This window comes from Musa acuminata, chromosome BXJ3-1 (genome assembly GCF_036884655.1).
Source record: "Musa acuminata AAA Group cultivar baxijiao chromosome BXJ3-1, Cavendish_Baxijiao_AAA, whole genome shotgun sequence".
NCBI lineage: Eukaryota > Viridiplantae > Streptophyta > Magnoliopsida > Zingiberales > Musaceae > Musa > Musa acuminata.
Window position 1 is genome coordinate 2,816,857 of NC_088349.1, and position 13,119 is coordinate 2,829,975.

Consider the following 13,119-nt stretch of genomic DNA (forward strand, 5'->3'; position numbering starts at 1 on the left):
CTAACATGAATCAGAGAAATATTTTTATATATTATAGAACATCAATTAATATCGGGATATTATCAATTGCTCGATTTATGCGTCGCATTGATACGAACATTAAGATTTAAAGTTCGGACGTAGAAAATGTTTGAAGCCTTAATCACGAATAAGATAATATTTCGTGGACTAATCTGCAAAAAGGAAAAGAACGATCGAGAAAGAGGAATAAGGGAGCAGGAGCTGACCGGCTCCTCTTCTTCCCCCTTTCTTCTCCCTCGCCCCGACCGCAACCCTAATTCCAAGCCTCGCCGCAAATCCCCTCCCGACGTCTCTAATTGATGCGTCGATCCGCCTAATCCCCGCCTCTTACGCGCTCACCCGTTAATTTGTCGGATCGGTCGAGGATCGGAGGGTCGGGAGGAGGCTTGCCCGCCGCGAGCGATGCCGTCGTACGCGGATCTGGACCGCCAGATCGAGCACCTGAGGGAGTGCAAGTTCCTGCCGGAGGCGGAGGTGAAAGCCCTCTGCGAGCAGGCGCGGACCATCCTCGTGGAGGAGTGGAACGTGCAGTCGGTGAAGTGCCCCGTCACGGTTTGCGGGGACATCCATGGGCAGTTCCACGACCTTATCGAGCTGTTCCGGATCGGTGGCGAGGCGCCGGACACCAATTACCTCTTCATGGGCGATTATGTAGGTAAGTTTTCTCAGGGCCCGAGACAATATGTTTGGAAAAAGGTAGCTTTGCTTCATTGGGTTCTCAGATTCCCTTGTTTCCGGTATTGGGTTCATTGTAGTTGTGGTAGTGGTGGGAAGGTGATGATGACGACAACATGATGACGAATAGAAACTTTGGGGTATTTAGAGAAGTACTTTTGTTAAGTTCTTCAAAGCCTATACGAAATTAGACAGTTGGAGAACTAGTGTTTCGAGAAAATAATTTTTATTTTCGATCGGTAAATTTGCTTTCTGCGTTGTTTTTAGTTTATTGGAAAACTTTTTAAGAAACCAATAAAAAAATTGCAAGTGAGCATTCCCAAGATGTTGCCAAAATTTCCTGTTTCTATTTTCGGTTATGCTTCAAGGATGAGTTGGCTTTCTGAGTTTATGCCACTAAACTCAGCCTACTGAATCTTGCAAATCTAATCATTTTCTGTTCTACTTTTGTGAATATTGGAAATCTAATCCTTTTCTCTGCTTGTATCGGCTTCTTATAAAAATACAACTCAGTGATATACTTGCTGCCTCATTTGGAACTGTTATTATTAAACTTCGTCTATGGTGTTTCCTTGATGCGATACTTTCTGATGCAGATCGTGGTTATTATTCTGTTGAGACGGTCACCCTCTTAGTTGCCTTGAAAGTTCGTTACAGAGATAGGATTACGATTCTTAGAGGAAATCATGAGAGCCGGCAAATAACTCAAGTGTAAGTATTTGTATTTGAGAGTTCACCTATGCCGATGGTGCTTCAAGGTGATGATACTGTATTAGTGTATTTTGTACAATAGATATTAAAGATTTTTTATTTGCATCTCTTGACCAGAAAATTGGACATATGACTGATTTTACTGGCTGTTATCTTGATGATGATTCGATGTAACTGTTTGAAAATGTTATTCTGCACAAACATATATTGACATGATCTTTTTAATTGTTTCTTATATATGATTGAATACAATTGTTAAAATACTCGATTGATTTTTCTCATCATCATTAGTCATCACCTGATGCAAATTATCTAAAGGTTTTCATCCAGCTGTTGGTTTAACCTACTTAAGGAACTTGATTTATTAAAAGAAACAAACGCATAAGATTCTAGGGCTTGGTAGACCGTTTTATTTTCTTAATGCACATTCAATAGAGGGTTTATAATGATGTTTGAGTGACCTTTCCAGTTAGGAAAGTTAACTAGAGTTGGTCATTCTCATCCAAGCGATACTAATTTTTTGCATATGTTGCTTATTAACCACCCAACACTTGGATTCAGAAAACATTGCTGCCCTATCAACTGTCTTATGAAACTTTCATTTTAATCTATTAGGCTCGGTGATCATACAAAACCCTGGTACTCCTCCCAACTTCAATGGAACAGTGTTTAACTATCTTTCTCAATCTCTCTATCTTATTGAGTAATCAATCCAAGATACTTAAAACTTATTCAAACTTATTGTCCATCCAATTGAATTATATTCTATAATTCATCTCTTAGCATTACTAAAATTGTATCACATATATTCAGTCTTGTTTGTACTTAACTTAAAATCTTTAGTTTCCAAGGTATGTCTCTAACTCAATGTTTCCAAGGTTTTAATATCATTTATGCTTGATAATTATTTCAAGTATTTTAGTACGTACCATATATGTGGCCACATATTCACCCACATGCCTGGTACTTTGACCACCTGCATAATGCAATTGCTTTTTAAACATTGACAAGTCTTGAGATCATCTTGTTTGATCTATCACAAGATCTGATTGTTTTAGAACAACTGAAACTGTTAAGCAAATCATCCAAGAATTAGGAATAAGATGTCTTGCATCCAGAATACCTTTTTCCAGGATCTCAATTTCGAGTTAGTTGCTTGACTGTGACATGAAGGTTTCTTTAGCTCTTGCATTGTGCTTTGTTTCAACATAACATATTTGGATTCTAGCTATTTTCTAAAAGTATTACTACTGTAAGCTACCTGTTTCATCAAAAACATAGCTCAGGAATTGATGCAGATCAATGTGTTCATGATTGGCTTATAGTTGAGTCACTCTGTAGGGTTGTCAGTATCATAGACATGACTAACAGATCTACGTCTACTAATGTTGGCATAATTAAGAAGTCCTACTTTCTTGATGGTTGTTTTTATCACAAGGTCCAATTGCTGTAGAAATTGATGCAGTTAAGCAAGCTATCAATTACTTAAAAATATGATGTCTTACTTCCGAGGTACCTTTTCAGGATTTCCATTTCAAGTTACTTGTTTTGTGTCTGACTTGAATATTGGTTTCTAATTGTAGCTATGATCAGATTATAGCTTACATTGTATAGTTTGGCACAGGCAACATATTTGAGTTGTAGCTATTTCATGTTAAAACTAAATGAATGTTACTACCATAAGCTACATGCTATACATAAAGTATGTGCAGCAGGACTTGGTCTGCTAGACTGATGTCTTCACAATTGGCATATGGTTAATTCACTGCACAAGATTGTCAGACTCAAAAGACACGAGTGCAATAAATTTCCTTGTCTATCATATGCAATTCTTTAAGAACAATTGTCACCAATTGGTATTGTTAGGAATGTCATTGAAGACTTCAGAAAAGGTTGCCTTGCCTCTGGATTATTTTGGTTAGAATTTTCTCTCGAAGTTAATTGCTTTTATATCGACTTGAATATGCCCTTTTAATTATTTGTAAGCAGATTAGATTTTACATTGTATAGGTTGGTCCAACGTATTTTGTCAAAAACAAGCTGAAATTACTACTGATGCCTTCATGATTGGCTTATAGTTGAGTTACTTCATAGGGCTGTCAGACAAATATGAGTGGAGGAATACTTCCTCATCTATAAAAAAAAGGCATAAGTAAGCAATCTCCATGTATTATATCTCACAAGATCCTTTTTTTAGAACAACTGATACTATTTAGCAAGCTATCAAAGAAGAATCAGACATCTTACTTCTGTAAGCAACCGTTGAGGATTTCGACTCCAAGTTAGTTGTTTTTCATCTCACTTGATTTTTCCTTCTAATTATATATTTCTAGACAGATTAGACCTTAGACTGTATAGCTGGGTCTAATGCAACTTATTTGAGTTGTAGCTATTTTCTTAGAAACAAACTGATATTACTTATTGCTTGCTGCAAGCAAAATGCTATATGAAGAAACATTCAACAAGATGTTGGTCGGTTGCACTGATGTCAAGGTTTTTAATTTCGAATAATACTGTCCATATCGGGCAGTACGTACCGGTTCATCAGTAGACCGGTACACGGACCATCTGCTACCGGGCGGTACCGTATATATATATATATATATATATATATATATATATAGGCGACGTCGCAGAAAAAGATTTTTTTTAACTTATATATATATACACATACACACACACACACACACACACACACACACACACCGAGCTGTAACGGACAAACTTCTAAACAAGATGTTGGATGTAATGCTTATGTCTGTCCGTTGTCTTTTGGCATGTTCATGCCTTGTACAGAATGTAAAGGGGCGGCCGAAGGCTTAATAGTCCCATTTTAGTTGGGTTGGTGGCCTCTTTAGGCTTGTAAATAAAGGTTGTGTCATGTGGACACGTTCGAGAGCTTTTCGGTCTGTAATGGACCATTTTACCCTTTGTTGTGCCACTGTTCAGAGCTTGTAAAGTCTGTTTGTATTTTGCATTGTCTATGAAGTGTTTTTCGGACATGTTTGCTTGTGGATCCCGATTGAGGCGTTCTCTTCAACCCGTTCTCTCTTTTGTTGGTCCTAAGGGACAATGGGAGGCTTCGGGGAGGCTGACCTTTGCGGACGGACGCGCGAGGGTGCCGCACGCCTTAGGCAAAACCAGCTAAGGTCGTGACAGTGTGGTATCAGAGCGGGACAAGCACTCATAGAAACACTTGACATGCAAACGTGGGGGACCTAGCGGGGCTGCGTTGAGGGCAGTCAGCACACGCGCGACCGTTTGAGGGAAAACGGGCATGGAGATGTAGGGAAAAGAGTCGCTCAGAGGAGCGGGCATCTAAGATTGGCATTCAGAGGAATGGCCAACCCTTCGCGCAAGAGGCACCACGAGAACAGGCAAGCTTGGAAGAATTTGGAGCGCACAAAGGTTGGGATGGCTGAGTTTGAGCTACGGCTCAACGTTGACAACTTTACTTGATGGTGCTCAAGGCAAGCGAGGCGCTTGGCAAAGGACGAGACCATGCAAAGTGGAATGAGTTGCTCAGCGACCGAAAGAGTTGTGCAAAGCTCACAGAGGTGAGGGGAATTGCTAACTCGAAGAATTCGGTACTCATGCATGGGCTTGTATGCGGACGATGGATTGTTCGTGGCCATCCCAAGGCGGTCGAGACTCGGCGCCATGGAGCATTGAAACTTTCTCTTCGACATGCGAAGGATACGTCCGGAGGAGGCTGAAGTGTGCAACGAGTTCAGCATGTTGCTAGGCCTTGAGGGGTGCAGCGGTGGCTGTATTGACGTGGAGGCGCAATCTAGTAAGTGCGTTTGCAAGAGGCAGAACAATGCACAGTTTGTTCAGCAGATCGGAGTAGTCCAAGGGGATGGTGGTCTCCGAAACGAAGAGAGATGTTGCTCCAACGGGACAGTTATCCAGGAGGGATAAGTCTCAGCTCTCCAGAGGGAGAATCATGTGAGACGGACTTCACATGTTGAGGAGGAGTACCTCACAAACAACAACTCCACGAAGCTCGATGGACTGAGCAAGCGGCGAGGAGTCGTCGCATGATCTCGCTTGAGAGAATGCATTGGTGGATGCATTGCGAGATCAAGTGGGGGAGCGACCCAAAGCAACTCAAATGGAGGCACACTTGGAGTCGATATGGAGATCGGACTCAAGGGAGGGCTGACCCGTGGAATGGTGGGCGCGAGGGCCACCATCGACTCAATGCAAAAACGAGGAGCGGAGCAACTTGGGTGTAACTTGGCGAAGTACCCAAGCCGCATGAAGGGAGCCAGCATAGAAGTTGGAACATGGAGCAGAGGCACAGCGCTTTCCCTAGACAGAGGTCAAGGACACGAACTCTTGCAGAGGCAGGAGTAGAATCATGCTGTTCCCTGGGTCCTTCATTCTGACAGAGCGGACTCATCTTGCATGGTGCCAAAGACGAAGGGAGCTTCAGGGCACATGCACCTTATCTCGGAGGAGCATTCGATGGAGGAACTAAGGCGACTCAATTTGCGGAGGCGAAGTTGGGTACAGAAGGCCTTAGCACGGGGCAAGAGGACGCAGAGGCGGGTACTCTTGAAGAATATGCCATAGTGTTGCCATTTGAGTTGCTATGAAGAGAGCAGTGCGCAGCGGAGATTGTGCTGGTAGGGGCAGAGGCCCAGGATCCAGGCAATGGTGCACAAATTACAGCGAAGTCGGTGGACTTCGGGAGCTACTAGGCGACGGACTGTCCTAGAGCGGTGCTTCATCTAGGTGTGACCCAAGAGTGGGTGGATGAAGGTCGATTGCCAAAGGAGCGAACAAAATCGAAGGTGGAGGAGACCCTGCGATGTATTGGCAGAGGCCACACATGGAGGGTTCACAATTCGAGTTTATTCCACAAGGATCAGAATGCAATGGAGATGTCACCAGGAGGCGACATGGTGCAGCGGATCGTGGTGGAACAGTTCGTGGCAATGCGACACACACGACATAGTCCCGTGAGGGATGAGATCATATGGAGGTATGATCGGGAGCTACTGGGAGCTCCGCTTTGGTGAACAACACGACGGCAAGAAGGGCTATGGATTCAAGGAGTGAAGGCCATGGTACCGCAGAGGCGGGTCTTCTGGGCGTGCACCGAATTTTGCATCGGATGAAAACCTTGGTCATCAGCATATGGGGGCTGGGTTCCACCAAGGGAAAAGTTCGAATGCAAGTACCAGTGAGTCCCATGAGAGGGACTTGATCATGCAGAGGTATGATCGAAGCAGCTGGAGAGTTGGACTGCTCCAGAGCTCATATTCGCTTAAGGGAGCCCGACAAGTCAGAGGACAAGGTCGAGTAAGCGAACGTTGCTACCAAGGAAGCTAAGGAGAACAGAATCGGTGCTAACTATACAATGTGATGGCAGAGGCCATGCTTGGGAGTTGCAGTCTGTCTTTCCATCGACCAAATGGACTGCTTGGAGAACACAGTGGTGTTGAAGCAGGGGGTCGAAAGGGGCGAGGAAGCGACGACGAGTCCAGAGGGACTTAGCTACCCAAAATCAAGCATCAGTCAGAATGGAGGTGGACTCAGAGGAGTGCCACAGAGACATTTCTACTGATCATGCAGAAAAGGGATACAGAGGCGAGGCGACGGATAGTAGGGCCATGGGCATGCCAGCGCCATGGTACCGCAGAGGCGGGACTTCCGTGCAAGTCATTGATCCCTTGCTCTCACGGAGGGAGAGCGCTTGGTCGTGAAAGGGGCCGAGGAGGTGGAGCATGCAGAGGCAATCTCCAAGTACCGAGACAAGGTTGAAGGGCAGAGGCCAAGAAACTTCGTAAGACCGGTGTCAACAAGTTTCTCATCAAGATAGCCGTAAGTGAAGGACTTCGGGTCATGCAAGAGTGCACGACTAAGGAACGAAGCAGGCAGTACGTGGTGCTGTACCTTTGCTACTCAGTGGAGTAGGCGGCAGGGTTGATGGAGAAGACGGTACAATCCCAGAGGCGACCTCATCTATCAGAGAATTACTCCAAGTTGGGGTGAAAACTTCCTGCATTCCAGAAGTTCAATGGCATTGAGAAGGTGAATCACAGTAGCTAACTCAACGCAAGGAGTGCAAACACTTCAAGTGCTTCAGAAGTGTGAGCAAAGAGCAGGCGAAGGCCAGTAACCAGCTCGATGCATGAAGTACAACCTCGAGGAGGCGGGCGAAGTCAAGGAACCTTTGCCTTCTCAACTCTTAAGAGAATGGGCGAAACCGAGTACCCCAGTTCTCTTATCTATCCAGCAGAGGAGCTCTGCACAAGTTCAAAGACCCTTCGAAGATAATGGAAGACAATAGTTGTCAAAATCCTCACCAACGGTGATCAGTGCTACTGAGAGTAGATTGTCCGCTTCATTTCCCAACGAAATGCCAATCGAAAGCGGAAGTGATGCGAACCTACTTGGATGTGATAACTAACTGAAAGAAGAGTCAATGAGCAGATTTTGTGGAGGAAGGACCCAAAACTTCAGAAGTTTGCGAGGCGATGCTCGTTAAAGCTCCAACAAGCATCCACCCAGTTCAAGCAGCATGTGGAAATTTTGAGAAACTGGCGCAGTAAGAATGGTCTTTTCCTTCATTTGGTGGATCCGTAGGAATCAACGAGGATCAATACAACTCAGCCAACCCCACACCAGAGTCAGAGTCATTGGCGAGTTGAAGCAGCATGGCGGATCAAAGGTTCGACTACTCAAAAACAGCAGCGGAGAGCAGCTGGGAGCCAGGAGGCGCATTGCAGCTGGAGCGGAAGATTGAAGACTCAGCAAAGGCGAAGAGTTGCAGTGTTCACAAAGGCTTCGACGAGGACGTCGAAGGGATAAGTGGGGGAGAATGTAACGGACAAACTTCTAAACAAGATGTTGGATGTAATGCTTATGTCTGTCCGTTGTCTTTTGGCATGTTCATGCCTTGTACAGAATGTAAAGGGGCGGCCGAAGGCTTAATAGTCCCATTTTAGTTGGGTTGGTGGCCTCTTTAGGCTTGTAAATAAAGGTTGTGTCATGTGGACACGTTCGAGAGCTTTTCGGTCTGTAATGGACCATTTTACCCTTTGTTGTGCCACTGTTCAGAGCTTGTAAAGTCTGTTTGTATTTTGCATTGTCTATGAAGTGTTTTTCGGACATGTTTGCTTGTGGATCCCGATTGAGGCGTTCTCTTCAACCCGTTCTCTCTTTTGTTGGTCCTAAGGGACAATGGGAGGCTTCGGGGAGGCTGACCTTTGCGGACGGACGCGCGAGGGTGCCGCACGCCTTAGGCAAAACCAGCTAAGGTCGTGACAGAGCGGTATACCGAAATATACCGCTCGGTATATAGTATCGTACCGTACCGAGCGAATCTCGAAACTCCGGTACGGTACGAAATTTCAATCCTTGACTGATGTATTCATGTTTGTCTTAGTTAACTTTTGCTTCACAGATGAGTTAAAACTTTGATTATATTCTGTTATTATCAGAAGCTTTAACATCTTGAGGATGCTGAAAAAGCAATGATATTAATTGTCATGTAGGGACATGTAAATTATGGCATTAGGGGATTTTTGAGGTTGATTACTCTGGTTTATATATTGTGGCATCTTTATCATTATGAATATTCATCGTGCATCTGGTTCTCATGAATATCATGTGTAGTCTGTTTAGATGTATGTGTTGTTGTCAACAAGATTGTTAATAAAATTAAATGATTGTTAAATATTGATGTCAATGATCCAATTTCAGATAACGACTTCTGTGATGCAATCAACACCTGCAGAATTTTATTCAATCCCAATTAAATATAAACCAAGCGTGTGCCAAACTTTAGTATTTAAGAATCTTTAGTGATTCCATAACGACTTTCACAAATTTATTTAAAAATATTAAGATTTCTTAGCATCTAAGCATCTATTGCAAATCAATTTTCTTCATGAATCTTAGGCTTTTGTTTCAGATATGGCTTTTATGATGAATGCTTGAGAAAGTATGGAAATGCAAATGTGTGGAAGTACTTTACCGACCTGTTTGATTATTTACCTCTTACAGCTCTTATTGAGAATCAGGTCTGGTTTCTTGCTCTTGCGTATCCTGACTTCCCTATTGTCCTAATTTGTCCATGTTCAATATCTTACAAGTTCTCTATACTTTATTTTTTCAGATATTCTGTTTGCATGGTGGTCTCTCCCCATCCTTGGATACATTAGATAATATCCGTGCTCTTAATCGTATTCAGGAGGTAAGAATATATATATATATATATATATATCATTATTTTTTATCTACTATACAAGTTCTATCAAAGACAAACAATTAAAACCCTTGACTGTTTAAAACTGGGAATAATGTCAGTGTTAAAAATTATGGAATTACCCCATCTTTATTTTATTGTCATAATAACCTTTTTCAGAAAATGTTATTGTAGTAATGTTTCATATAGCATGAAGTAGATATTTTCTTCAGAGTACAGACTGTTAGAATGTCTAGGGCTTTTGCTGTGTTCCTGTATAACCTTTTTCTGGAATTCTGTAGTTCTATATGAGAATTAGACAGTAGCAAAATTGGCTTAACGTGAAAGCATGCATTTTTTTGGTATTCCTCGAGATTTGATAATTCACACACTGAATCATGCAACATTTAGAAGTTTTGAAAAAGTACCTAACTGATTTCATAATAGGCATATCCGTTGGTGTCATCATAGGCAACATTTTGAATTGCGCAAAATTATTTCATAAATGTAACTGTGGTTTTAGTTTACTCTTTTTCTTCCACCCTCGGTTTGACTGCTAGTCATCATCTGGTTATTCGGGAGTCATTTCCTTAGCAGCATATAGAGGACTCCTATGTATTCAGAGAAACCTTCATTTCTTTTTGTGAAAATTATAAAGTTCTTTGTGATCCATTTTACTTATTACTCTAGCAAGGTAGATCTGAGATGATTGGTACAACTAACAGAATAATTTAGAGTCAGGCAATAAAAGGTCATTTTACCATGTTTTTATCTGATACTTGTCAGAATAGAGGTTCTCATCCACTATGGTGACCACATCTCAGTTGTGTTTATCCAAGACTGTTGTAAGTGCAGAAACAAGTCATCGAATTAAAATAATTTGATTTTAACAAGATCTGGTGGATGTTCTCTAGTTTGTTGAAATAGATGGAAAGTTTAGCTTGTGATCTACATTGATGAGCATTTGAGATGTGAAAAATGCCATGGCGTGCATATCTCTGTCCTGCAAGGGGTCTGGCAACTAGTGACTCTGCGATACTCAGGACTGCTTAAGTTCAATCTTTCGAAAGATCAGGTTCTAATGTGTATCCCCCAAATTGCCATTGTTTTCGTCCTGCAAAAAGAAGGCTATGAAAGCTTTATATTGGTTCCTTCACCGTCTTTTTTTTTTTTATTATTTTATCATTCTTTTGTGAACATAACATTTTTTTACCTTGTTTTGGCCTATAGGTTCCACATGAAGGTCCTATGTGTGATCTTCTTTGGTCTGATCCAGATGACAGATGTGGGTGGGGAATATCACCAAGAGGAGCAGGATACACTTTCGGGCAAGATATTGCTCAACAATTTAATCATACAAATGGTCTCACACTGGTAGCCCGAGCTCACCAACTTGTTATGGAAGGTTACAATTGGTGTCAGGTGGGTCAAAAATTTCAGATCATTGTTACAGTTTGCCATGTTCTTTGCATACAGTTTTTTTATTATTAAAAAGAAAGGTATTGTGAACAGCAATCATAGTAATGGCTTTTTAAGGAGCATTTGTAGCAGGGAGCAACATACTTATCATTATTGTTTCTTTTAGATGGATAATAATTGTCACCATTGATCTTTATGTTTATTTGAATTTGGCTAGCTGGATCATGTGTTCATGCATGCTTTGGGCGTACAAATGAATTTGAAACTTGTTACCAACGATTATGATTCAGCCTAATCAGTTAAATATGTTGTATATCGAGTAAAGATAAATTTTGATTACTACATCATGATTTTATGTAAATGGTGGTTGGTATTAATTTGTTGAATTTGGTGAATTAATTTCTAGGAAAAACCTTGCTAGGTCATTTTTACAGTTGAACATAGTTATCATCACTAAAACAAACTTTTCCACCAAAGTTGGTTCTTGTGATACTCATTTGCGATTTGGTCTTACGCAGGATAAGAATGTCGTTACGGTATTTAGTGCACCAAACTATTGTTATCGTTGTGGTAATATGGCAGCCATAATGGAGATTGGAGAGAACATGGAACAGAACTTCCTTCAGTTTGATCCGGCACCACGACAGATTGAACCTGAAACTACCCGGAGAACTCCTGACTACTTTTTGTAATGTTGATAACCCTCACCTTGCACTGTTTGTCTACCACAAGCTTGTTCTGCAGATGTGTAACTAGAAGAGAGTTTCAGTAGTTGAAGAGACCATCATCATTCTTTTGCTTGGGCTTTTAGCTGCTGCTACTGCTGCCGATTGCAGGACAGACTCAAGGTGCTCCTGCCGTGCATTGTTGTTGTCTTTGGAAAGAATCGAGGAAGCAGCAAGAAGCATGATTCTCATGTTTTATGCACGTTTCCGTTTGGAAAAAAAACGCGGACGGTATGGTTGCTTGTGCTTGTTTGATTATGAGATTTTTGATGGACTTTTCACTGTGTGTTGTTCTATTAAATTTCTTCACATCAAAAGACAAATCACTCAAAATTTCAGTAATAGCAGAATTTTAGAGCATGTTGGTACATAGTAAGATTGTGGTTCTCTAGTCGTTACACTCTTCTTAGATTCGATTAGTGGTTATGTTTGTTTTATCTTCTGTAATCAGAGTGGTGTTATGATTCAGCATAGGAGTCACTTGGACAGAATGGCTTTCAAGAATTCACTTGGTAGTTTATTCTCATGCCTGATGGTTTATTAGTTATGCAGCATAAACATAACGAATAGTTTCTGTGACAGCCCCATCTGATGATAAAACTAGATATGGACAATCCCATCCTTTTGCTTCTGAGATGTGTTCTTCAAGTCTCTCAAAGATACGAATATTTGTCTACCCAAGCTTTCATCCTTGGAAGGTAAACTCTACACACTCCTCTGCTAGAGATTAGCATGGCTGGAAGGTGATTTGGAACATCAAAGGTTTTTTCTTTAGGAATCAATCCTATGAACCTGACTCTTCATCTCGCCTTTGCTATTTATCTTCCCATCGGGTCTATCATCTCCTAGTTTCTTGCAAGCCTGTGAAGATGCGGATTACCCTTTCATCTCACATCCGCTCTCCCTTCCTTCACTGTGGTTTTGTCATAATAGTTTATATAAGCCTTTTTATCCACATCCGCTGGTGTGTCATTTGTGGCTGCGGAGCTACGACATCCATATAGAAGTGTCATCTCAATTTCGATCTGTACCGTTCAATATGGACGGTACACATCGATCCGAGAAAATATCAATCCGTTTCGTTCAATATGGACAGTACACATCGATATGAAAGAATATGGATACGTAAACCATCTTCTATCAGACAGTACTAGCGTCTTGACTAGTATCAAAGTGTACCGATCAATACTCATACCGAAACGTATCGATATGCCAATACGAATCAGTATTCAAAACCCTGGCTAGGACTACCCACTACCCTGGGTTTTGGGAAGCAAATTTGAACATTCTGTTTTCTATTGACGTACCCAACACTTCAGCAGTGATAAAGCTTTCCTCGCTACAAAAACAAAAGAACACTGTAAACAA

General features: G+C 41.7%; 1 protein-coding gene across 1 annotated transcript; it reads left to right on the plus strand.

Moving 5' to 3' along the window:
• Positions 1-217: 217 nt before the first annotated feature.
• LOC135628436 (serine/threonine-protein phosphatase PP2A-1 catalytic subunit-like) lies at positions 218-12,121 on the plus strand. Its single transcript, XM_065135073.1, has 6 exons — positions 218-676; positions 1,293-1,407; positions 9,335-9,443; positions 9,539-9,616; positions 10,838-11,029; positions 11,545-12,121. The coding sequence occupies exons 1-6, from the start codon at positions 424-426 to the stop codon at positions 11,716-11,718; spliced, it is 921 nt and encodes a 306-aa protein (XP_064991145.1). The 5' UTR covers positions 218-423; the 3' UTR covers positions 11,719-12,121.
• The last annotated feature ends 998 nt before the right edge of the window (positions 12,122-13,119 follow it).